Source organism: Bombus impatiens, unplaced genomic scaffold (genome assembly GCF_000188095.3).
Source record: "Bombus impatiens unplaced genomic scaffold, BIMP_2.2 scf_0080, whole genome shotgun sequence".
In the NCBI taxonomy this organism is placed as follows: domain Eukaryota; kingdom Metazoa; phylum Arthropoda; class Insecta; order Hymenoptera; family Apidae; genus Bombus; species Bombus impatiens.
This window is the reverse complement of record NT_176499.1, coordinates 106,228-128,579: the sequence shown is the minus strand read 5'-3', so window position 1 is coordinate 128,579 and position 22,352 is coordinate 106,228. Positions and strand designations below refer to the sequence as shown.

At 32.1% G+C, this 22,352-nt stretch overlaps 4 protein-coding genes across 5 annotated transcripts; 1 reads left to right on the top strand and 3 right to left on the bottom strand.

Annotated features, from left to right (window-relative positions):
* Positions 1–292: 292 nt before the first annotated feature.
* On the bottom strand, positions 293–1,581 carry LOC100743293 (ER membrane protein complex subunit 7). The gene is made up of 4 exons (XM_024372535.2): positions 1,294–1,581; positions 883–1,141; positions 730–804; positions 293–640 (listed from the first exon to the last, which is right to left on the bottom strand). Exons 1-4 carry the CDS (start codon positions 1,494–1,496, stop codon positions 512–514), a joined length of 666 nt encoding a protein of 221 aa, XP_024228303.1. The 5' UTR covers positions 1,497–1,581; the 3' UTR covers positions 293–511.
* Positions 1,582–1,767: 186 nt separating this feature from the next.
* LOC100743172 (RNA-binding protein 42) lies at positions 1,768–17,581 on the top strand. Its single transcript, XM_003485699.4, has 5 exons — positions 1,768–1,933; positions 2,190–2,431; positions 2,511–2,888; positions 2,970–3,164; positions 17,170–17,581. Exons 1-5 carry the CDS (start codon positions 1,893–1,895, stop codon positions 17,292–17,294), a joined length of 981 nt encoding a protein of 326 aa, XP_003485747.1. The 5' UTR covers positions 1,768–1,892; the 3' UTR covers positions 17,295–17,581.
* LOC105682114 lies at positions 2,911–6,936 on the bottom strand. The gene is made up of 5 exons (XM_012394358.3): positions 6,610–6,936; positions 6,300–6,538; positions 4,292–4,640; positions 3,989–4,215; positions 2,911–3,905 (listed from the first exon to the last, which is right to left on the bottom strand). Exons 3-5 carry the CDS (start codon positions 4,507–4,509, stop codon positions 3,736–3,738), a joined length of 615 nt encoding a protein of 204 aa, XP_012249781.1. The 5' UTR covers positions 4,510–4,640; positions 6,300–6,538; positions 6,610–6,936; the 3' UTR covers positions 2,911–3,735.
* LOC100743848 lies at positions 17,454–22,293 on the bottom strand. Of its 2 annotated transcripts, none has more exons than XM_024372517.2 (8): positions 21,802–22,293; positions 20,853–21,008; positions 20,410–20,724; positions 20,090–20,248; positions 19,794–19,993; positions 19,539–19,710; positions 19,280–19,439; positions 17,454–18,892 (listed from the first exon to the last, which is right to left on the bottom strand). In XM_024372517.2, the coding sequence occupies exons 1-8, from the start codon at positions 21,922–21,924 to the stop codon at positions 18,480–18,482; spliced, it is 1,698 nt and encodes a 565-aa protein (XP_024228285.1). In that variant the 5' UTR covers positions 21,925–22,293; the 3' UTR covers positions 17,454–18,479. The 2 variants fall into 2 exon arrangements, with proteins under 2 accessions (XP_024228285.1, XP_012249599.1); XM_012394176.3 differs by lacking the exon at positions 21,802–22,293 and adding an exon at positions 21,284–21,617.
* Between the last annotated feature and the right edge of the window lie 59 nt (positions 22,294–22,352).

Below are 22,352 nucleotides of genomic sequence, written 5' to 3'. Positions count from 1 at the left end.
TTTTGTCATATATTGATTGATGTAGTTAAGAATTGCTTTAGATTCATAGTACACAATATTTGAATTATTTCTTCCATATGTTTTTAAATAATAATACACAAAAGGAAAGATAATAAAATAATTACAAATATATACATTCAATACAACTGGTGAATATGCAAAATTATAGATAAATATTTATTTTATAAAAACGTAAAAGTTTATTAACATTCACCAAAATGTACTTTAGTCTTTTCCTTCTTTTTTAATTTTTCAATAGCCATTTATAAAATATTCCTACCAATTCTTACCAATTATAACTTATACCAAGTTATGTAATATAATATGTGGTATATATTTATTTTGTTGCATTAAAATAACATTATAGAATTCTCTGTTACCTGTTTTCAAATGTAACAATACTACATGAAAATTAAAAAAGTGAGAAGAGTTTAACATTTTTTCTAGAAATCTGATTAACAATTAAAAGACTAGAGCAAAAGTGCAAACATACATTCTATAAGCATTTTAATCATTGTCTCTTTTTTGCAGCTTTTACTGCTTTTGCTTTTTGTTTCTCCCCACCAGATAAGAATGATGTTATTACTTCAGACATTTCTGGCATATTGTAATTGGTGAAATTATTTAATTGCTCCATCTCCTGAAAAATACAGAAGTAATATACAAATTGTAAATTTAACATTGTACAATAAAACTTATAAAATTATATTATTGAAGTTATTTACCAACCTTTCTAGTTTCCGGGTCATTCATGATTTTTGGTATAATCATAATTAGCAATAACGGTAATATCATCATTAAAACCTATAAAGATATAAAAAATGATAAATTGAATTTCTTTTCTACATAAATGTAAATTTATGTGTGTAATAGTATTCATACCATGGGATTAAATAAAAAGTCAGTTGCTCTCCACTGTTCTCTAACTTGGAAATAACGGAATGGTGTGAGTGGTCTCATTTTTAATGGATATGGAACTTGTATTACTTGAGACGTCTGAATCAAATTAACTTTCCTTGCTCTGAATTTTCCCTTTGAGTTAATTTCTACTCTAACAGGTTCATAAACACAGTTTGGATTTACAACTTCAATTACATATGATCCTGACGGTACATTTGAAATAATAAACGTTCCATCCTCCCTAAAAGTGTAAAACATACAAAGTACAAATATATTAATAGGGATACTAATATAAAGTTGAAATAAGCATTACTTCAGATATTTTCTATCTGATAAAAATATACAGTTGAAAAATTTTTAATTTTCAGCCAAAAATATCTAACGTAAATTTACCTTAAGAAACCATAATGTTCTCCACCATTAGCCATGACATGAGTCATTAATTGCCATCCACTTGGAGCTCCATTTTCCCATGGAAATACTTTTCCTTCGATAACATACAGATCTGTCGATATATCCTCGTCATTTTCGGCGATTACATACTTATTCGATGTGTTGATAATAATAAAAAGTAGAAAAATAGCACTTTTATACATAATTATATTGGATGTACACTCAACACACAGAAGTTCGTATCAGATGTTTAACTGCTGCCACTACAGTAAAGTGTAGATTACTATTATTGAACTATAGATCTTTTAAATATTATTTTAGATATTATTTCTGATACTTTTGAAGTACAAAATTATATTACATATTTTTAAAGATTATATTAAGTTTAATGAATTAGAGAATATTTTAAATAAAACATAACATATGAGTTGTTCCTATATAACGCGTATTGGTAGTACTGAATAATACTTCAGTTTTCAGAGCATAACTAATTAGGCGAAACGTTTTAGTCTTGTGCGGTCAGTAATAAATAATTTGTTATTCTAGGATCACATATATTTACATTATTGAAGAAATTAAGAAACAGTAAGAATATCAAAATGGATGACAAATTACGTCAAATGGAAGATGAGATGAATAGGTATTAAATAGTTGTAAATATACACAATGTTCCTAACCTTTTTGTTATAATTCGTTTTATTGGTTATTTATATATATATATATATACACTTCTGTTTACTATGCAACTAATTATTTAATTTACGTTTTTAAGTTTCAAGTGGCTGATTTCTTACGAAACAAATAAATTATTATAAATCTTTGTACAAATATGATTGAAAACTTGTACTTGAAGTATGAATGGTTTTATGTATTAACAAATTAAAACTAATTCTTAGATTTGAAGCTGAAATTGGTGGTCAGTTAGTTACACCAATGGTTAGACCTGTAATTGGTGCAAATACTTATAATCAAGTGGCTAGACAATTGGAGCAACATGAACTTCCAACACCAGTTGTTGCTGCTGCTGCAGCTAGTTTAGCTTTTCCTCCAATGATTGGATTTCCACCACCTCCGCCACCACCACCACCTCCTCCTCCACCACCGCCAATGTTAATTCCACAACAAGTAGCAAGACAAGGTAAATGGATATAAAGCTTTTTCATCATAAGATTACATTTATTGCAAGTAGTTTACTGATGAGCTATTGTCTTACACAGGTACGGTTCCTTCTATTACAACATACTCATCACCTGCACAGATAAGTAATCCATATTTACCAAATATGGTGGACCCGTGTTTAAGTGCTACTCCAAAAACATACGAATCTACATCAGCACCAATGATTCATCCAGAAATTATTGAACAGATTATCAATACAAAGATCCCAGAAGATGACAGCAAAAAGAAACCCAAGGTGAAAGGTGTAAGTACTGCAGCAGAATTAGCAATTAGCCAAGGGAAGGCAAGTTCTATCATGGCTAATGCTAGCGCAGAAGAGACTCATCCAAAGGGTAAAGGGAAGAAAAATAAAAAAATCATACGAATGGCTGGTGGACAAACATGGGAAGATCCTTCCTTACTAGAATGGGATGAAGGTTAATTATTTATTCATATTTATATTCTTCATAAGCTTTAATTTGTTTTAAATATATTTTACATTTTTCTTTATATTGCAGATGATTTCAGAATATTTTGTGGAGATTTAGGAAACGACGTCACAGATGAAATGCTAGTAAGAGTCTTTGGCAAATATCCGAGTTTTCAGAAAGCAAAGGTAGTCAGGGACAAAAGGACAAATAAGACGAAAGGATTTGGGTTTGTGTCCTTCAAGGATCCACAAGATTTCATCAAAGCAATGAAAGAAATGAACGGTAAGAGAAATAATCACTTATTATATAATAATTTAAGATAAATTCTCAAAGATAAATATTCTCAAATATGAAAAAAATAACTGATTTTAATATAACCAAAGTTATACATAAGAAGTAAGTTTTAATTTTCTTAGAAACTAAAAATTCATTTTATTATGGTTTTGAATCATATAACAGAAAAGAATAAATGATAATTTTATACATAATGAGGTAGAATCTTTAATATTTTACTGAATTATTTAGTGAAGTTTTAATGAAAATTTAAAGGGATATTAATGCTTGATTTCTCATATAATAATTATTCACAGCTAACAAAATTAAGAAATTTTTTGGTAGATTAAAACAAAACGTTTGAATAAATATTTAAAAAGTATGTACAAATAATTAATGAATAATTGGAGTTATGGTTATTTGCGGATGTTTTTTTAGAAAAAGGATATTTAGATTGTAATTTATCTAAAATATGACTCTTAGTTAAAATTAAATATAACTAAATATCTATACAGTTGATTTCGTATTCCAAAATTATGAGATCAGTATTCCATTTACACACTTAAGTAGGAGATTCTTTTCATTTGCCAAACGGACCCCAGCCATATGATATAAAAAGCTGCGGTATTATCGAGTATTGTCTTCTTTGTTGCGTGGAACTTCCATTACGCACAGCAATGCGAGTATTAGGATGTATTATAGGTGGCGTTGTACTTTCAGTTTTTCCCAGATCTTGTTGTTGTGAAGTACCTTAACATAACATGTACCATGTGTATCTGTGCTTATATGCGATAATGTATTATCGTTTTCTTTCTTGTTTAATATTTCCTTACTGGCATAATTTCCACGAGGACTATATGGATTCATATAAAGAATAGAAAAGGGCATGCCGCCAGCACCCCAACTACGTGACATATCTTTCTTCGACAATCTATTTCCGATTTGCTTGTTAGCCAGTGACAATTGGTGAACTTTTCTGTTCAGTGGTGGGGAACTATCACCCCATGTTTCTATAATCGTATTGGGATCTAAGCTTGAAGTTTCTCGACGAATATCCATTCTATAATTCATAACAGCATTATTTCCTATCATTATATAGAATAATATGGGAATTAAGGATCATACAAATTATCTACTTTGATATGGGGAGGTCCTCTGGAGTCAAAGGAATATCTTTCTGAACTTCTTGCATCGGTAACCATTTCCAACAACCTCCATTTGAAGAGCATGCAGAGGAGACCACAGCATCCAATACATTTTGTTCCAAACTGTTCCTCATATCAAGCAGTGGCACTGCTTGACACACCATCCACAGTGCGTTCAATGTGAAGACAAAGACTGTAGTCGTAAACATTATTTTTCTATCTTTATTCCTTTAAGTATATTCTCGTTCGATATCTTTCTCGTGTTCGTTCAACGTTTCCACTTCCGTGAAACGATTCGTTAATATAGATAATACAGCTGGTGTGCTCCCACTGGCGAATTCTGAAAAGTATTATAAAACTAAATAAACCTTTGATAAATTTTCGATGGAAAACGTATGCAGGCATCGCGTATAAATTTAATAGAAACGTGGGTGACGATGCTGTATCGCGAAACGCATCATGGTCGAACGTCGTGACGATCGGTCGTGATCGTTATTAGGCCGGTCACAAATCCTTGAATTTGACGACAGTCAGGTATGCTGTTTACGTTTTCCAGACATTTCTGCAATGGTTACGTTCTATTTATACAACATTCCTGCTAAATTTAGTGCGGTGAATAACCACCAACTTGCCGATTTTAGTGACTGGGGTAGGGAGAGATAGCATTGTCGCTCGTTGACAATGAAACCGACACTTGAGCGATTTCAGATGGACCAAAGGATTTTTAATCAGCTTGCTAATTCCGTTTAATTCGTTTAAGTATTGTTTATACATTTCCTAGTTTCGTTCATTATTTTTTCCCCCGTTGTTCGGCTTAATATAGGGAAGGTTCAGAAGCATATTCTTTTTTTCTTTCAGAATTCTGAGACTGATAGCTAAAAGGTACTATTCAACTAATGCAAAACTAATATGCCATCTTATTTAAAAAAGAATGAGAAGGCATTTGATCTTCCGTTAGAAGTCATCCGACCCCTATAATTTGATCCACTCATAATGATTAGGGTATGATGATGTTCCATCTAATTAGAAAAAAGCTCGTGTCTCAGTATTTTTAATTAAAAAAAACAGTTCTGGGGATGTCTTACGCGACTCACCCTGCATATAAGCTATTTCAATGAAACGTACAATTATATCATGAATGAAAAAAGATTACTAAAAGATTTAGAAAGAAAGAATTATAAAAAATGTGTATTTACAAATTAATTGTTTAAAACGACCGATTATTGTTTTTCATTATTTTATGTTTTTTAGCAATGTGAAAGAAATTGTGGAAAGAAGCTTAAAAAATATTTATCGCAGTCCTTTTGCAAATTAGAGATTGCCGATTCTAATGCTCTGCATTTATTGGAAAACACATGCAATTACTTGAAAAAATAGCTATACCTATGAGGTCGGCTCTACGTATCTATCTACCGGTGATTTATTAAAATGACATCTTTTCAGTCTCTACGAGCGGAATTTTATATCTAGTTTGAAATTTAAAACAATACTCTATTACTGAGATTAATATTTATGAGATTCATAAAATATGGTATTATTACGGTATTGTTATTACTATCGTATAAGGAAATCGTACAATATAGCAGATCTATTACACATTGATAAAGAGAAATGAATTATTACAGTTACGTAGGTCCTTCAGTTAAGTAATTTCAGTGTGTTTATGGGCGACCATTCGAAAGTATCAAATGCGTGATTATGCGATATTATCTCAATATTTTGGCAATTCTTTTTTAATAACTCGATCTAAGTGTTATTAATACGAAATATTTCGTATTTTCTTTACATATTCTATTTAATGGCACTTAGAAAAAGATACCATTTTATGTTCGAATTCTGTACAATTACTGTGTCCCAAACGAGAGAAAAAAGAAATTTCATTAATTTCATACCACAGCTAAGCTTCGTATAAACATTCAACGAAAGATTCTAAAATTGCATTGAATTAAAAAAGCAAATAAGAAAATGGAAAAATATTAAGAAAAATTAAAAGACTCACCGTGGGCTCGACCGTCTGTTCGTTCAGTCGTCCGTTCGGTTTCTCGTTAGAGGAAATTCGTTGTTACCTCTTCGTATCAATCTCACCGAGTTCCTCGTGAGTTTAGCGCGCGAATACGGAGCCACTTGGACATCCGTTACCCGTCGGGGTGACTACGACGGAATGCGTTGCGACCTCGCTCGTCCCGGTACTCATTCAACAACCCCTACCAGTACCGTTCTTCCCTTTAACCCCTCCACCTAACCATAAAACAGCCAATCGGAATCGTTTATTCGACAAACAACCGATCGTGTGCGACGTGACTTCTTACTCGTCATCATAATCGTCATCGTACCCGTTACATCTACCTAGTGGATATCGTCATCGTTACGCTTCATTGCTCTTTTTGCCGAGTCCTTTTCGCTTCTTTCGTCATTCATTTTTCTTGGTAGTTCGGTAGCTTAGTTTAGTTTCTTAGCGAGTCTTTCTCTGTTTGCCTTTTTCAGTATCGATGGCGTCAGTCGGTACTTTTTACTTTTAGATTTGTTTGATCAATATGGAAAAAGGGAGAGAATATTGAAAGATCCGCTGAAAAAGTATAAAATCGCAAGCGTAAAGTTGTAAAGAATTGTTCCACGTGCTAGAATGTATTAACGAGTTTCTAAGATTTAACAAGAGTTTAATAAGTTTTTTCTCATCCTCATTTTCGTCATATTTCCTTATATTTTCTACCAACCTTTCACCATTTCTTTCATTTATTTCGTAATTATACCGTCCTCTTATCTTTCCTTAGTACGTCACTCTCTTTCTCTTCGTCATCTTCTCTCTCGTTTACTTCATTCTTCTCGTTTTTTCGCTCCTTCTCATCTCTTTAACAAATCCTCTTCGTGTTTCTTCTTTCTTTTTTTCTTTTCTTACGAATGCTTGCTTCTTTTCTTGAATTTTCTACCACTTCTCTGTAACTCCCCCGCAGTTTCTTCACCTTTCTTTCTGTTTTCTTCGTATCTTCCTCCCGTCTTCTTCGTCTTCCTTAGCGTCTTTCTCAACTGCTGTCGTAATCATTATCTTTCTCGTTCGCTCGACTTTCCTTGCTCTATTACTTTGTTTTCGATTACACTTATTTTTTTTGTTATGGTATTAACCATGTTATATTGTATAATATTTATTTCTGTATAAAGCAAGTCAGCCAATTGGGCAAGCTGTATCTCTTGCTTCGTATTAGATGGAAGAAATTTTGCAGAGAAATGAGTTGAGTAGAGGACCGATCTTTTTCCTATTTCACATTCAGGGTATACGCAATGAAGATTAACGATACTGTCGCTTCTTTCCATTCATATCATTGTAGTACATTGTTTTATTACGTAATCTCGAATCTTTGAATTTTAGATGGTTTCAAAAATATTCCAAAAGTTTATAGTCTCTCGTTCGAAGACCTTTCCTATCGCTATACTAATTTACATATTCCCATCTTTCTTCTACTAATTTATATCTCAAGTTCCGATTGAGTTGGATTTGTTTATTATTATCGTTATTACCAAAAAATGTGTAGCTTGGTGGCTTCGAGACTACAATAACGCAATTGTTCTATCTAATATTTATTTTTACAACATCGGTGGATGAATAAAAGCAACTTTGTTTCGCCACATTACGAACATAAATGAGACCAATAGAGCGTCTCACAAATCTTTCAATAACTAGACCTATAAGAACCACGATGGCCCAACACTTCACTTAACGATTAATTGAACTATTATAGCTACTTATTTTTATTATTTCCAGATACGTCTTTTACCTATTAGTGGTCTGTTACAACGTGTCTTATCTGAACAGTATCTAAAATCTAAAGTATATCGATATGATACAGATATCGTCCGATCGGTTGGTCAGAAACTTGTCGTTTGTTTAAATTTCGCGTTTTACCCGCAAAATTTCCGTTTCTCACTGGTTTGGGAACGATCGGTCTTGGCGGTGGTCGCATTCCATCGACGAGATTCCTCTTCCTCTTCATCTTGCGTTTCGCAGGATGAATCAGAGTCCTACACATGTTGCTGTGTTCGACTCCGTTCACCACACAGTGGGTGAGAAATAGCACGAATATTTCTGTCGATATATTTATTTCACGACGAGGGACACGACTCGATTACAAAATAAACATATTGTCTCTGCGAAGGCGATCGTATATTAAACGGGGTGGCTCGTCGAAGTAGGCGGCCAAAGCTTGAGCAGGCTAGACTATTTTATTGGTCTGAATAACGAGGTCTTTGAGATTTTTTTGACGGAACCCGATGTACTTTACCCGATGTAACTTTCCAGGAATCAGCGTATATGCGTAATCTTGTGTCCTTTGCATTCCTCTTTTCTTTTTCTTCGCCATTGAAATGGATTCCTGCACGAATAATGCAGAAGGGTAGATGCACAAAGCGTGATTGTTGAATATCTTGAAAAAGACAAATCTTCTTTTGTGGTCTTTATAGAAATATTAATAGATAAATCTGTTCGTGAGTTCTAGAGATAAAAATTTCTTTATTCGAAGTTTAGTAGCGCGATGTTTTACGCTTTAGAAGAACAAACAGTATTGTTATATATTATATAAGATTCATTCATTAGGATTCAGTAGGACTTGGTCTTTCGTTAATTAGAATGAAATTTTACTTGATGTACGATTTACTGATTTCTTACGGATTTTTTATTGTCAGAACGACTTTCAATCATTACCGTAACGAATGAACGATTTATTTAGAGAAAAATTTGCATCTCTTGAAACATTACTAATTATTCGAATTTAGTTGCTCGGACGTGAACGAGTTATTCGAGCAAAGATTATAGATACATGATGGGAGAAATTAGCGAACTCTTCTTGATGCTTGTCCCAATTATTTTGCCCCTATGCCCAGATAAATGGATTTTTATTGCTCCCTTTTATTGCAAATAAACGTTCTATTCTCCGTAAATTATTTTATTCATCAATTTCTGAATATTTAAGAAAATTTATTCCCACGAAACATTCAATTTTCTACTGAATTCTTTCAGCGTACTATTACCGCAAGCTATGATATATCTTCTCTGGCTGTTCATTACGTTAAACTCATTCCTAAATTCTTTGAAGCATTCTGGTACACTAGATTTTTTAGTCACGTTGCCACAGTACACATCATTTGTTGTCCACACCTCGTTCTTCCTACTCGCGAGAATGAAATATCGTTAAGTGACGAAATACGAATATTACGCTCACTTATATCCAGACGAACTTGACTGGTTGAGACTTAAATTAGAATTGAGTGATACCACATGCAAAGTCTGTGTTTGATATCCGTAACTGAACCTTATACGTATCGCTTTTACGTTAATGTTTCCAGAGTTTAGTACAATATAAATAGTCTAGTTTCCAGAATAAGTGTTATTTATTCATGAAATTATTATTAAGATAGGTAGCATAATTTCTTGCAAGCACTGTTATGAGCACGTTTTTGAAAAATTGCCTTGCCAAGTGATATTTACAAGGTGCACATTTAAATTTAAGAACTTATTCAGAACCATTATATTTTTTATGTATTCTCTCACGTTTTATAAATCTTGTTCTTTATCGTGAAAACTTTTTCTTCCATTATTTCGAATCTCTAAGAGCTTTCTACAAATACGTATTTTTTGTTAAAAACCGAGGCGTTCTTTAAATGTTTCCAAGCGGAAAGATATTTCGTGACAGTTTCTCTAAAGCGTATCATGACGATAGAAATCGGAAAGTTCAACAACTGTCTAAGGAAGCGGATAAAAATATACTATTCGAAGTTATAGATAGTTTTATTAGTATTCGGAAATATGTTAAATTTATGAATTATATTGTTAAATCTGTCCCTTCCTTAAGATCAACAACGAAAGATTTTTTAGTAGAAATATTCTTTGTCAATAGGCGGTCGAAATCTATTTCCGGTTAGTAATAATTATGAAAATATCCTATAATTTCTATAATTTCTTAGATTTTCAATCTGAAGATACGAATACGAACTTTTCAAATATTTTTGTTCTTGTCCCTGCAATTATTTTCAGCAGTGTACATTTTGATGCACAACTGCAATATTTGCACGATCATGGTGAATAATAAGTTGGAAATTGTTTGCATTCCCGTTTGTTGATCGAGAAATCGATCATTGTGGTCGGAGCAATTAGCGTAAAAAGTTTTTAAGCACCATCTATACACAATACACATAGAGTACGGGAAAAGTGTATTGTAAGTTAATATATAGTATATCTATATAACATTCCGAATGATTTCCCGAATGATTGTTCATTGGAGTATAAAAGGCAAATTTTATAAATGTAATACGAATATGTAAAAAATAATTTTATAGATAAAATATATAAAAATAATTTATTTATTGATGACATTTGTTCGATCGTTTCGCGGAGAGACCTGATCGCGAAGAAGTGCGCCAACGAGAGTCGTAAATTCCGATTTGATTATCGACGTCACGAGTCGGTCGATCTCCTATTTCGGTTAGGATAATAGAGGTGGTTGAACTGATTATAGCACTGAATTAACAGGTTACAATATACACTTTATTCTAACAACTTTGTAGATATAAGTAGTTACGCGTGGTACGTGTAGACGTATTCTCAGCGAAGTGTAAGTAACAAGTTAAACTGATGACTGGTCAATGAACGGAAAACCAGTCAAGAGATGGTGACTGATTTAAGGATGAAACCAGTAAAGTTTGCTGACAATGCTGTCGCAGAGGAAAACTATTGATGGGTATGTCATCGAATTCGTTGATGACAATTTTGACTAGGAAAGTGAGGACAACGGTCATTGTTTCTAAATGGATAAGAAAAAGGCTGGTAGGTAAGGATGGGTGTTGGTCCCCTAATCAGAGGTCGCCCGTGGGTGGCATTGTACATAGGAAAACCACTTTCCCGTGTTTTCTCGGAATGGACAATAGATCTAAAGAATACTTCAACCAAAAAAATACTTGTTTGGTCTGAAGGACCTTAACACTTGGCCAACCGAATAGGGAGATATCTCCCCTCTGTGAAAAACATCGTTGCGTGACCGAACGAGAAAATCTCCCTTTTAGACTTTAGCAACGCGTTTTCTTCTTTTTTTTGTTGTTATTATCAGTCATTGTTTACCTGGAACTGTTCCCAATTAACTGCGCCACTTTTTTTGCTTTTATAAAGTATAGTATATAATAAAATACATCAATTTAGTGGTGTTAAAAGTAATTCAAAAGTTATACTATCATTTATGACTAAATAAAGTTATTATATAATCGAACGATACCACACTGCAAAGAGATATTGCAGAATGCATTATGAATTTTTAATTTCACGTTCAAGTCGTGTTATTTATCTTTAATGATCTTTAATGTTTTTAATTTTACCTATATTTTTTTATACTTTTAACATATAATTTTAGTTTGATGTTTTGCATAAACAATATGTGAAATTGTAAAATAAAATCATTGACCGCAAAATATAATTGACCACTTAAATAATTTTTATACTTCTTCGTTTTTTAAGTAGTGAATATTAGTCCTCGATACTTGGAAAAATGCGCGGTGGACAGCGCGTATAGGTTTGCTTATTCGAGCGTGGTGGAAACGTATAGCTTGCAGTGGCGCGCGCTGTTGTCTAAGTGTTAACTATGAAAATGCTAAGATTTATGGTGGATCCTTGAGATTATCGAGGGCCCGCAATAAGGGTATGTAGATATCCGGCAGTCATCTTGCCCGAGGTATGGTGTCTGGTTTGTGTAGAGAACCACCGGATGTAACACATTATTCCGTACTAAAATGAGACACCGTGTATGTAACGGCAGCGATAAGTGGTAGGTCCAGAATTTGATCAGACGCAACAAGTAGTTTAAACACACGTACGAGCGAATCAATGAATACGATAGAGACTGTCTGCAAGAATCGGTATGTTTAGCATATTAATCTAATACAAAAGCGATGGATCTTTCATATAATTTCTTTGAAAGAAGCCTTCTACAACCGTTAAAAAGAATCTAAACTAACAAAATGATGAAAAAAACATTTGAATAATTTTTAACTTAGAAAATAAAAAGAAATAAAATATTTATCCTTTTTCAACATTATACGAAAGATTTTGATAATCGTTCTTTTATAAATTATTAAGTTTTTCAACATTTTATTGAATATAAAAGGCTAAGTCATAGAAATGATGACTGTTTGAACGGATATATGAGTGAATGTTTGAGGTACCTGGTTTGACTCGATTTCTGTCGTTGTCCTGGGTGTAACCTTGCGATCACTTTGAATAAGATTAAACAGCTGATCAATGACTTTGTCATGATTACCATCGTTTTTCTGAATGTTTAATTATAATCTTTGCTCTTAAAATATAGCTTCCATTATTAAGTAAACGTTTTTAAAAATTTGGAACATCATAATAAATTTTCATTATTTCTGTTGCGTATTATCGACTAAAGAGAAACCGGTCAGGTCAAACCGATCGGTCGATAACGCGTACCTCGAATGACTTAACGTTCAAGGTGGAGGAGATGAAATAACTCGAGTGTTAGATTTAGAAGGCACTTTATTTATATTAGTTGTAGCACTTAACCTTAGTCTTCGTTGCTTGTAGTTGAACGAAGTTGGGATCTTGTCGTCCTGTGTGTATTCTTCGTTGCGTATAGTTGAACTACCGCGTGCCCTTCCGGCTGGTCCTCGCCTGGGTTCTTCCTGGCCTCGAGTCATTACGTTTACTGCCCTGGGAGAACCGGTAATTCGGAATTTTCTAATGAGGGAAATGGGCCTGTCCGTGCCATAAACGGACGGCCAACTAAAATTCCGAACAATTTCTTTTTAAAAAAAATTTGCGAATATTATTAAAACATAGTTAAACACATTTGTAGACTGTTAGTGGAAAGAGTTGTGCAGGTTGGTTAAAAAGAAATTTCAGAAAGAGTTTAGAAAATTCATCTTACAATGGAATTTAGGATTCAAAGAGTTTTGGTTGCAATTAATTACGTACTCTGTATCGTGCTACCATATTTCAATATGTGTCGCGAAAAGACCCTTGGTACTTTTGTTTGGAGGAATAAATGTCAAAAGCTTCAATATATTATATTGTCCTTATCGAGCAAGCAACTTGCCTTATATTCTCTTCGTTTATAGCAGTAATACGATTTTACTAATTTCCTTATGCTAATTTCTTAAATTACTTTCTTGGAATTGTAAAATTGTAAACGACGCTGAGTGTTTATTCTCTGTAATTAACAATTATATGGCGTTGGGAATATAGGATTCCGCTACCCTTTTACGATATCATTTTGTTTCCTCGTAACGAGGAGAGTTTTATTTGATCATTAAATATTTCATTCCAAGCCTCAGATATTTCAAACGAAAAAATTGTATGTTACATATTTTTTTTTAAGAAAAAAAATTAAGAATTAAAGGAATTTTAGCTTCTTAAGAATTTCATTCCGATTCATTTCCATGAAAAGCGAAAATTGCTGTTATTCGAGTGCAGAATAAAGGATCAGAAATAGAAGTAAGACTCGAAATAGTCGTGAAGAAAAATTTGCTGGAAAAGCCCAAGGGGACATATAATTGCTTTTTATTGTATTTTATTATGGATATACAATTAGCTCGTAGTTTAAAGATTCTTTATTATTTTCTATTCGTTTTTTTTATTCGTATATAGTATAAAATATTTGTCAATCTATTTTATAAAAATGTAAAATAGAATCTTCAATGGTAAAGCTTTATTTCCAAAATAATCGCATTGTTATGTTTACATAGGAGTTTGAGATTTAGAAAAATTATTTTCTAAATACTTCTGGTTACATTTTTATATCTAAATTGAAGCTAAAATAGCAGTATCTGTTAATAAGAGTACATTATTTCTAAACGAATCTTAAAGAAGTTTCAATCTATAATTGACATTTTCGTCAATTAAAAAAGATGATTTTAATTAATTTATATTATATATTAGTAACCTCTTGCTCCACGAAAAATGTCCAATACATAGCAAAATTTCGTAATAGTACCCACGAAACATCGATCATCAGTTTCCCTTTTCATGAATGAAAACGAGCCGTCGAAATTTTAAAAACGATTCCACAAGTTTTTGCTTCGATAATTCCACTTTTGTCGTACTAACAAAATTCTATTAGAAAAATGAATTTAGAGCTTTATATTTCATTATTTATTAAAAGCAAAGGCTTACAAAGTGATTTTTAACTTAGCAAAATTAGATATTTCGAGTTCCTCTCCGGAGGAACAATTCATTTTTGCATTCAAGATTTTGTGTTAAAATACTCTTTTAGAAATGTTATATCGGAAATGTTAGATTGGAAAAATTAAACATGACATAAATATATAAAAATGGTTAAATCAACTATGAAATTATAAATAAAATTATGACATTACAATACTATATTATAATACATTATAAAACCCACTGAAAGAAAATTTTGCATAAAGATTTTTCATTACTTCTCGCATACAGACTAACGATAGAAAATGTATATTGCTTTTACAAATCAAACGCGAAAACATCCTTTCAAATGCACTACTTGAAGTTCTACAGAAAACTATACCATATACAATTTAGATATTACGTTGCTAGTGAGAGAACACTCTGTATTTACTTTACGCTCTTTCAACCGTTATTGTTAACTGAAACCTTAAAATATAAATATCATATTTCCAACAACAATAAGGTACATTTTGCACGTTTTGATTTTAAATTTGTTATCACTTGATCGATCGAAGGTAAGATATTTCATACCTACTATACATACGAGGTATAACATTCTTTTCTATGTTCCTTATTTTAAATAAATGTTCAAAAACGTGTTGACATGCGTTTTTACTTTGTTCCATACATTTGTTTTCAGATACCATATATTACTCCCATTTCAGATTAATGAATTTATGCTCCCAGTTTATTCCTCGAAATATGTCATACTATATTCCTATGCCATTCTACGAATTTGATAACAAGATTTCATAGAATTTCTGCACTACTATCATAGTTTAATATTAGAATATAAATTTAGAATGATTTGTTTATTACAATAATTTCATCTTACAGAATACTGATTTCGGTTGTTACAACTTTTCAGGAAGTAATGGTAAAATAATTTAATTTTGAAATAATCAATACTTCACTGTCTCGATGGCGATTATAATTTTTCGATAAATTCGATTGATATCTTCTGCCATCCTGTTTCTGGTATTTTGAAAGCTGATTTCCGTTTCCGGTTTCCTTCCCTTTCCTTATTTGTTCCAAGTAATTCCATCCATATTTTATACTCTCCAAATCTATATCCTATTTAGTGCGGACTTCTATGATATCGTTTCACTTGAGTGAAATCCATTTGTTAATTTTCTCGAAAGAAAATCTTTCTATTTAATTTAAGTAATAACTACATATAACGCGAAAGTAATTTACTTGTTATCTGCCCTAGATTGTTTCCATTAATATCTGTTAAAACGTTGTTACTTCTTGCTCTTTCTCATGATTCATACTCTATTGAGAAATCGTCAAACTATGAATTTTTGCAACCAATGTTTAATTTTCTTGGTATTTGGAAAACTTTCTTCAAAATGCTAGTGGAGGAATCACGTTTACGTTTCCAGTAATTTCTTCGACATTTCAACAAATGTAATTGGTACACTCAATCAGGAGCTTCTTTTATATGTAAAAATAAATTGGAAAGAAAGTGTAACATTTTTTCGCTTGAGATCTTGTTTTTGAGAAAACAAGGATGGATGTATATAAGTTTAGATCACTAAAAGATCGGGACTAAGAATTAAATACTTCGATATAAAGAGATGCTGCGAATAAAAATATTCGAAAAGACAAAAATTGTTCAGAATTACGTACACTCGTGGGCGTGCTTGGTTCGTTGACAAAACAATGAAACGCGGACTCTAAATGAATTTACTTTGAATATCGTTGATACTGTGGGTAATATCGCCATCTTTTGTCATGATTTTCACAGATAGTAGAGGGTCTCTAATTCAGTCGTATCATGTTTCTTGTGTAAACCACTTAAACCTACGGTTTATTTGTGCTTTATCCGTATCTCAGATATTGACTTCCTTTTATACGGGGTTCTTTTGCAGTTGAGTAACAAACCGTAATTTTAAAATAGTACAAGACTTACCAAACGTTCGTTCGAAAAAGCTAGAATCACATTTTCAAATATGTCATATAAATATTTTAAGTATTTGAGTCTTTGAGATTTATTAAAGCAAACTGATTATAGAAGCATCGCAAGACAATCGCATTAATCCAACGTTTAGCTTTAATGAATTAATTGATTTTATACTCTTCGAATTAATATGTACAGAGTTTTGCAAGAACCCGATAGTCGAGACGGAAAGACATCGGGTCAGGTCGGGTCGGGTCGGGTCGGATCGGATCGGATCGGATCGAGTCGGGCCGGGTCGAGTCGCGTTCCTGAGAATTTCCTGGTTTCCCGCGAATTTCCAAGTTTCCCAAGAATGTCCGGGTTTTCCGACGGTGTCTGAGTTTCTCGGAAATTTTAGGGAAGTCCGAACGATCATTTACGAGAATCCCGAAACTTTCGGGAATCCGTTCTGGCTCCTAAAAGATTCTCGTCGTACCGACCTAGTATTTTCGGGTTCTCACACACCTCTAGTCTATAAATGTTCGAAGGCAGGATTATAAATAAATATAAAGATAATATAAATGGAATTAAAAAAATAATATATGCGAAACATTAATAACCAAAACAAAAGTAATAATAGCAACTAAGTATTATCAGATGATAGGATATGGCAAGCGTCTAGACATATTCATTCAACTAGAAAAAAATAGAAAGGAAGGAAAAAGAAAAGAAAGAGATCACTCTCTCCTGTAAGAATAACTTCAATCTAATGAAATTGTTTTCTTTCAGGTCGGTATGTAGGCTCACGTCCCATAAAGCTACGGAAGAGTTCATGGAAACAACGGAATTTAGAGACAGTACGGAAAAAAGAGAAAGAGAAGCAAGCTTTAATTGGCTTGTTAACCGGGCGGTGACGTGATAAAGAACCTTTGTTCTTTTTCTCGTTCATATTTATTTAATCGGATTCTACACTGACTCACTGTTGTTGCTTTTATTCAAACAATTGTCGAGACGTCTGTACATAAAGTATATTTACGAAAGCTTGACAACTGGCGCCAATGGATACGTTTTTTAAGAATTCTATTTCACAGGAGTAAAAATGTCTACGATCGAGTACTATGTTACATCGTGATTGACTACCATGTAGTATATAAAAATTGCATGTAGATGAACATGGAAATAAATTCTTACTACAAATGAATTGTTCATGTTACTTACTCAGTGATTTTGTTTATGTTTACAGTGATTATGTTTATATATTTGTTTATTTTTTGTCAATTCTTTTATTATTTTGTAAATATCAATATTGATTTAATAAATATGAATATGAATTGTTTAGATATTAAGGTATTTTATTGTAATATTGTTTTTATTTTTAAATATCTAACTGTAATTATTCAATGTAAAGTCGATTGTACAATATGTAAATTTTATTTTATATGTTTTGCTTCAATATTATTTATAGTTTACATACTTATCGACACAGAGTAAAACTCCTCGTAAACTATGGACTAACGTAACTACAGGGGAGAACATAGGAATTACATGCGTATCGACTCTTATAACTTACAATTAGTTATGACTATCGACTAACTTAATAAGATATCTTACAACGTCTTACGATGAATAACAATAATTCATTTATTATTCAATCATTACCTAAAATCACTATGAGAATTTTGTGCTTGAAATTTTTTTGCATAAGGGAAGGATGTATTTAGAGTCTCTATATGCAACAATCTCCACGTGATGAGATTAATTGGCAATTATTGTTATTGCAATTTATACATGTGATGAAGCAATTATTATTTGATATATGTATAATCTATAATTATATCATATAATGTAGTAGACCACAATTATAAATTATATCACTATGTGATGTAATCGTGACTTATATATCAAATGGTAAGAGCTAATTGTCTGTAATCACAATTATATTTTTATATAAGTAGAGAACTTATTAAGTTGTTCTGAAATGTGAGTCATTTGGTAAAACAGACTTTGTTATAAATTTACTATTCAATATTTTCACATTTATACATTTATTCATTTAAAAAAATTAATTGTTCACAAATGTTCTATAATAATTTCACGAATTATCGTTTACAAATCTCTCTTAAAAACTGAGCCAGCTTGTGATCCACGTTAGCGGATTTAAGTCTTCGTTCCAAGCTTTCAAAATCCACCCTTTCGAGCCACGTAGGTGGATCAATTTCTTTTGAAGGAAATGGGCAGAGTAAACGTTCGACTGCAGCACACAAACCGCACCAAGTTCTAAAATTTAACGGTTCCTTAATTTCACCAATCGTAAGATTTAAATATGCCTCTTGCTCTTGAGTTATAGGTTTTCCGATCATATCCTGAAGAGCTTCAAGAATAATGCTTGGCGAAATGCATTTAGTATTTCCCATCGTATCTTCTTGGAATTTGTTGAAAACTCTTCTGAAAATCAACTTTCTTCCCGAAGTGACAAAGACGTGTTTATTTAGATATCCCAATATTGTTAACCCTGACAAAGATTTACAAAAATTTTATTTAAATTATATAACATTATTTGCAAAATTACAAGAATTTAATTGTTTGAAATATCTGTATAGCGCAAGAATATTTGTATTTATATAAAAAAGTAATATACACGAAAGATACTAATTTCAATGTACTATGGGAATCTTTCAACTTTGTGTGGTAATGTGATGAGAACAGCTTGTTCAAAATCTATTTGCGCTTATTAATACTATAACTGTTTTCGGGAATAACTTTCACCAGGGCCGGAAACTTTGTTAAGAATTTACAAAACGCGAATTATCACTAAAAATCATATGACGTCACAGTAGCGTCATTAATCGTTATAGTGTTAAGATTAGCCCAATTTATTAAAAATTCAATGATTGTTTACCGTATAAACTTTCACTGCCGAGAATTTCAAAACGAGCTGCTTGGCGGGAAAATACGCGCGGTGTATCAACTAGCGCGGGGTTTGAAAATATTTGAGATCGTCTAGAGTGCGAATAATGTTCGCCTCTTACCCGCAGAGCTTCTTCGAATGCGATTTTTCTCTAAAATTAATATTAATTTCACAAAATCTTTTCCAAAATTACAAATTTTATATTTATTCGAATTACTAAATAATTTGTCACAAAATTTGCGAATCTTACCCTAACTGAGAACTCTGCTTCCACTTTGTCGCTGTCTAATTCTCTGCACAAATGCTTCAATATATTTGGATCAATGAAACTAGGAAATATCATAGAAGGCATGTTATCCGTTGCAGAGGTCTTCTTAGGGGTGGTTGCCAAATTCTCTACTTCCCCGCTGTTCGTATGAATCCTATCAGAAAAGAAAAATATAAATGAAATGTGTAAATAAAAAAAGTAGGAATTAAAATATTATAATAAAGAATCATTACTAACGATGTTCTCCTAGATGCATCGCCTATATGCGAGATTTGAGTATCAGTTGGTTCAAATAAATCACGAACTTCTGTTTGTTGTCCATAGCCTGATCCTCTTCTGCATTTCCCTTTACGTAATCGTCTTCCTCTTCTGCGAGTTACTGTAACTTCTTTAGTTGGCTTTTCAACTTTTTCTTCTTCCATGTGTTCACTGAAATTCTAACATAAATTCTTCGTTAACAATAGAATGTTATATCTTTCAACGTCATGGTCGAATTAATTTAATTCATGTGGAATTAATTTAATCGTAAATACCAATTCATCCTCTATATTTGTAAATGTATCTGTAATATCCCCTGGATTCGGTGTACGCGTCGTACGTTTTGAACTGGGTTTAGATACAAAAATTTCACTTTTTCGGTAAGTGGGCGGTGGTTCTAAAGTCAACGCGTGCCAAGAGAATGTTTCATTTTCCTATAAATAAAATTGATTTTAATCATTATAATTAGGAAAGATCTGTAATATTATTTTATTAAACTTCCTGATAAACTTAAGAAACACGACAAATTCTAAATATTTAATATAACTCTCTCTCTCTTTCTCTATCTTTAATAGTAGTAGGGTAAATTACGAACCATTTGCTTTCGTGAGTTGGTTCTAAGATCTAGAATTAATGTAATACGTTCACGTAGATCGCAGGTCACCGGATGTTCTTCCTGAATCGGTCGATTTGTCAAAGCAGGGCCGCTAGCGAGCGTGGGTGCGGGAGTCAAAGGTCTTGAATCAGTCTCGGTATATTTTCGAAACAGTTCCTCAGGTACAGTAGAAGCATCATTAGTCACTTCATTTCCCGTATTCCCACGTACATCGGTAGCACTGCATGTGGCTACCAAACTGGCTCTAATCATATCCATTTCTTCTGGTAATAATAAAGCCTTCCCTTCCGTTGCCTATAGTATACGAAAGGAAATTTGTATTACCTTACATTCCATTTTCAGTATCTTATTTAAAATATCACAAATTTAATATTTAATACATAGCTTCCTTAATGAATGCTTATTAAAAATGTAAATTTTACCCATGTATCTTTGGCACGTCTGAGAACTTCTTTTGCTTCACAATCTGCTGGGTGATTACACAATATAGAACATCCATAAGGATAAGGATTAAAAAGGCCAGAGAAAGGTCTAAGAATAAAAGGCGCTGGTTTCGTGAAACCTGTCAATTCCACGTGCTATAACAAATAAAATATTTATATTATTTAATCATCATTCTATACAATACGAAATACTGCAAAGCAATGCGATGAATTCATCGCTTAAATGGGGCAAAGGTAATGCAGAGGAAGTTTGAACTGAAAATATTTTGTTAATCAACCAGGAACGAATACATAAAGTACTTGGTATTTATTTAATTACACAGTGTACATATGAACACAAAAAGGTAATTATAAATCATTTTATTGTAGTCGGTTGTGAAATAGTGTGGAAATAGTTGCGATTTACTTACGTATAATCGTAAATTACAACTTTTCATTCAGATATGATCACAATTTAATTATAACAGATTTATCTAATTATAGTGCAATCATAACAAAGTGATATTATGGTTTTGCGACAGTTACGATCCATTCACGGTAATCCAACGTAATCGTGATTTACTATTAGTTTAGGCGCACGCTTGAAATACTACTGTAGTATCTTGATCTTATCATCAGATAATCGCATTGATATTTCATGTCATCGATATAAATTCAACTATAATTTTATATTTTCTCTAGAAGTTTATTCTAAGAAGTTTATTTTGATGTATGAAAGTATAACTATAATATCTTTTTGGAATTAAAAATAAAATAATTATTAAATACTAAATATATTCAATTATAATAATTATTATAATTATATAAATATTTAATGAAAAATAAAATATTTAATGAAATCAAAGTAAAATAACAAATGGATACTCTTCTTTCCGACTGTATCGTCGAGTAATTCATTCTTTTATTGCCGATTTTCTTCGATAAATACCTTTGGTTTAGGCCGATAGGTTGGTCGAATGCGTGCTTCTAAGAGGCCAGTTGCACTTGCGATTCCTGACATAATCCTGCATAAAATTATTGCTATTGTACTACGTAAGACAAGAACACTCATTAAGGCGCGAATAAATCAGTCGCTCGTTGTCTTGGAGGCACGTTGCTAACGTGAATTTGATGGTTCGATTATATGCAGCCAAAGAATTGAAGATGTTAGACTACTTCCTCGCCTTTACTACTTTGCCGATTGTCGTACAACAAAAAATAATTTTGTTACAAAGAAAGAAAGGAATCATATTAATAAATGAAATGTAATAAAGTCACATAGACGAAATTTTACATTTTATTGTCATAAATTGTATTCTCTGATTTTAAAGGAGAAGATAGATTAAAAAAAGGTATACTGTTGATATGCAATAAGAAATGTTTTTTCAACATGTCTGTGATATAATTTTTATTGATTAAACCAGGAACTGAATACAGAAAGTATTTAAAAGTTCGAATAACAATAAAGAAGTAAATACATAATTATATACTTTGTAAATA

Coding starts and splice junctions, on each gene's coding strand:
- LOC100743293 (XM_024372535.2), bottom strand. CDS start 1,496: ATGTATAAAAGTGCTATTTTTCTACTTTTTATTATTATCAACACATCG. Junction 805..882: donor ACTTTTTATTTAATCCCATG/GTATGAATACTA, acceptor ATATCTTTATAG/GTTTTAATGATGATATTACC. Junction 641..729: donor ATGACCCGGAAACTAGAAAG/GTTGGTAAATAA, acceptor TGTATTTTTCAG/GAGATGGAGCAATTAAATAA.
- LOC100743172 (XM_003485699.4), top strand. CDS start 1,893: ATGGATGACAAATTACGTCAAATGGAAGATGAGATGAATAG. Junction 1,934..2,189: donor ATGGAAGATGAGATGAATAG/GTATTAAATAGT, acceptor ACTAATTCTTAG/ATTTGAAGCTGAAATTGGTG. Junction 3,165..17,169: donor AGCAATGAAAGAAATGAACG/GTAAGAGAAATA, acceptor GTTTTCTTTCAG/GTCGGTATGTAGGCTCACGT.
- LOC105682114 (XM_012394358.3), bottom strand. CDS start 4,509: ATGTTTACGACTACAGTCTTTGTCTTCACATTGAACGCACTGTGGATG. Junction 4,216..4,291: donor GAGGACCTCCCCATATCAAA/GTAGATAATTTG, acceptor TATGAATTATAG/AATGGATATTCGTCGAGAAA. Junction 3,906..3,988: donor TCCTCGTGGAAATTATGCCA/GTAAGGAAATAT, acceptor TGTTATGTTAAG/GTACTTCACAACAACAAGAT.
- LOC100743848 (XM_024372517.2), bottom strand. CDS start 21,924: ATGAGTGTTCTTGTCTTACGTAGTACAATAGCAATAATTTTATGCAGG. Junction 20,725..20,852: donor GACGTGCCAAAGATACATGG/GTAAAATTTACA, acceptor CGTATACTATAG/GCAACGGAAGGGAAGGCTTT. Junction 20,249..20,409: donor CCAACTCACGAAAGCAAATG/GTTCGTAATTTA, acceptor TTTTATTTATAG/GAAAATGAAACATTCTCTTG.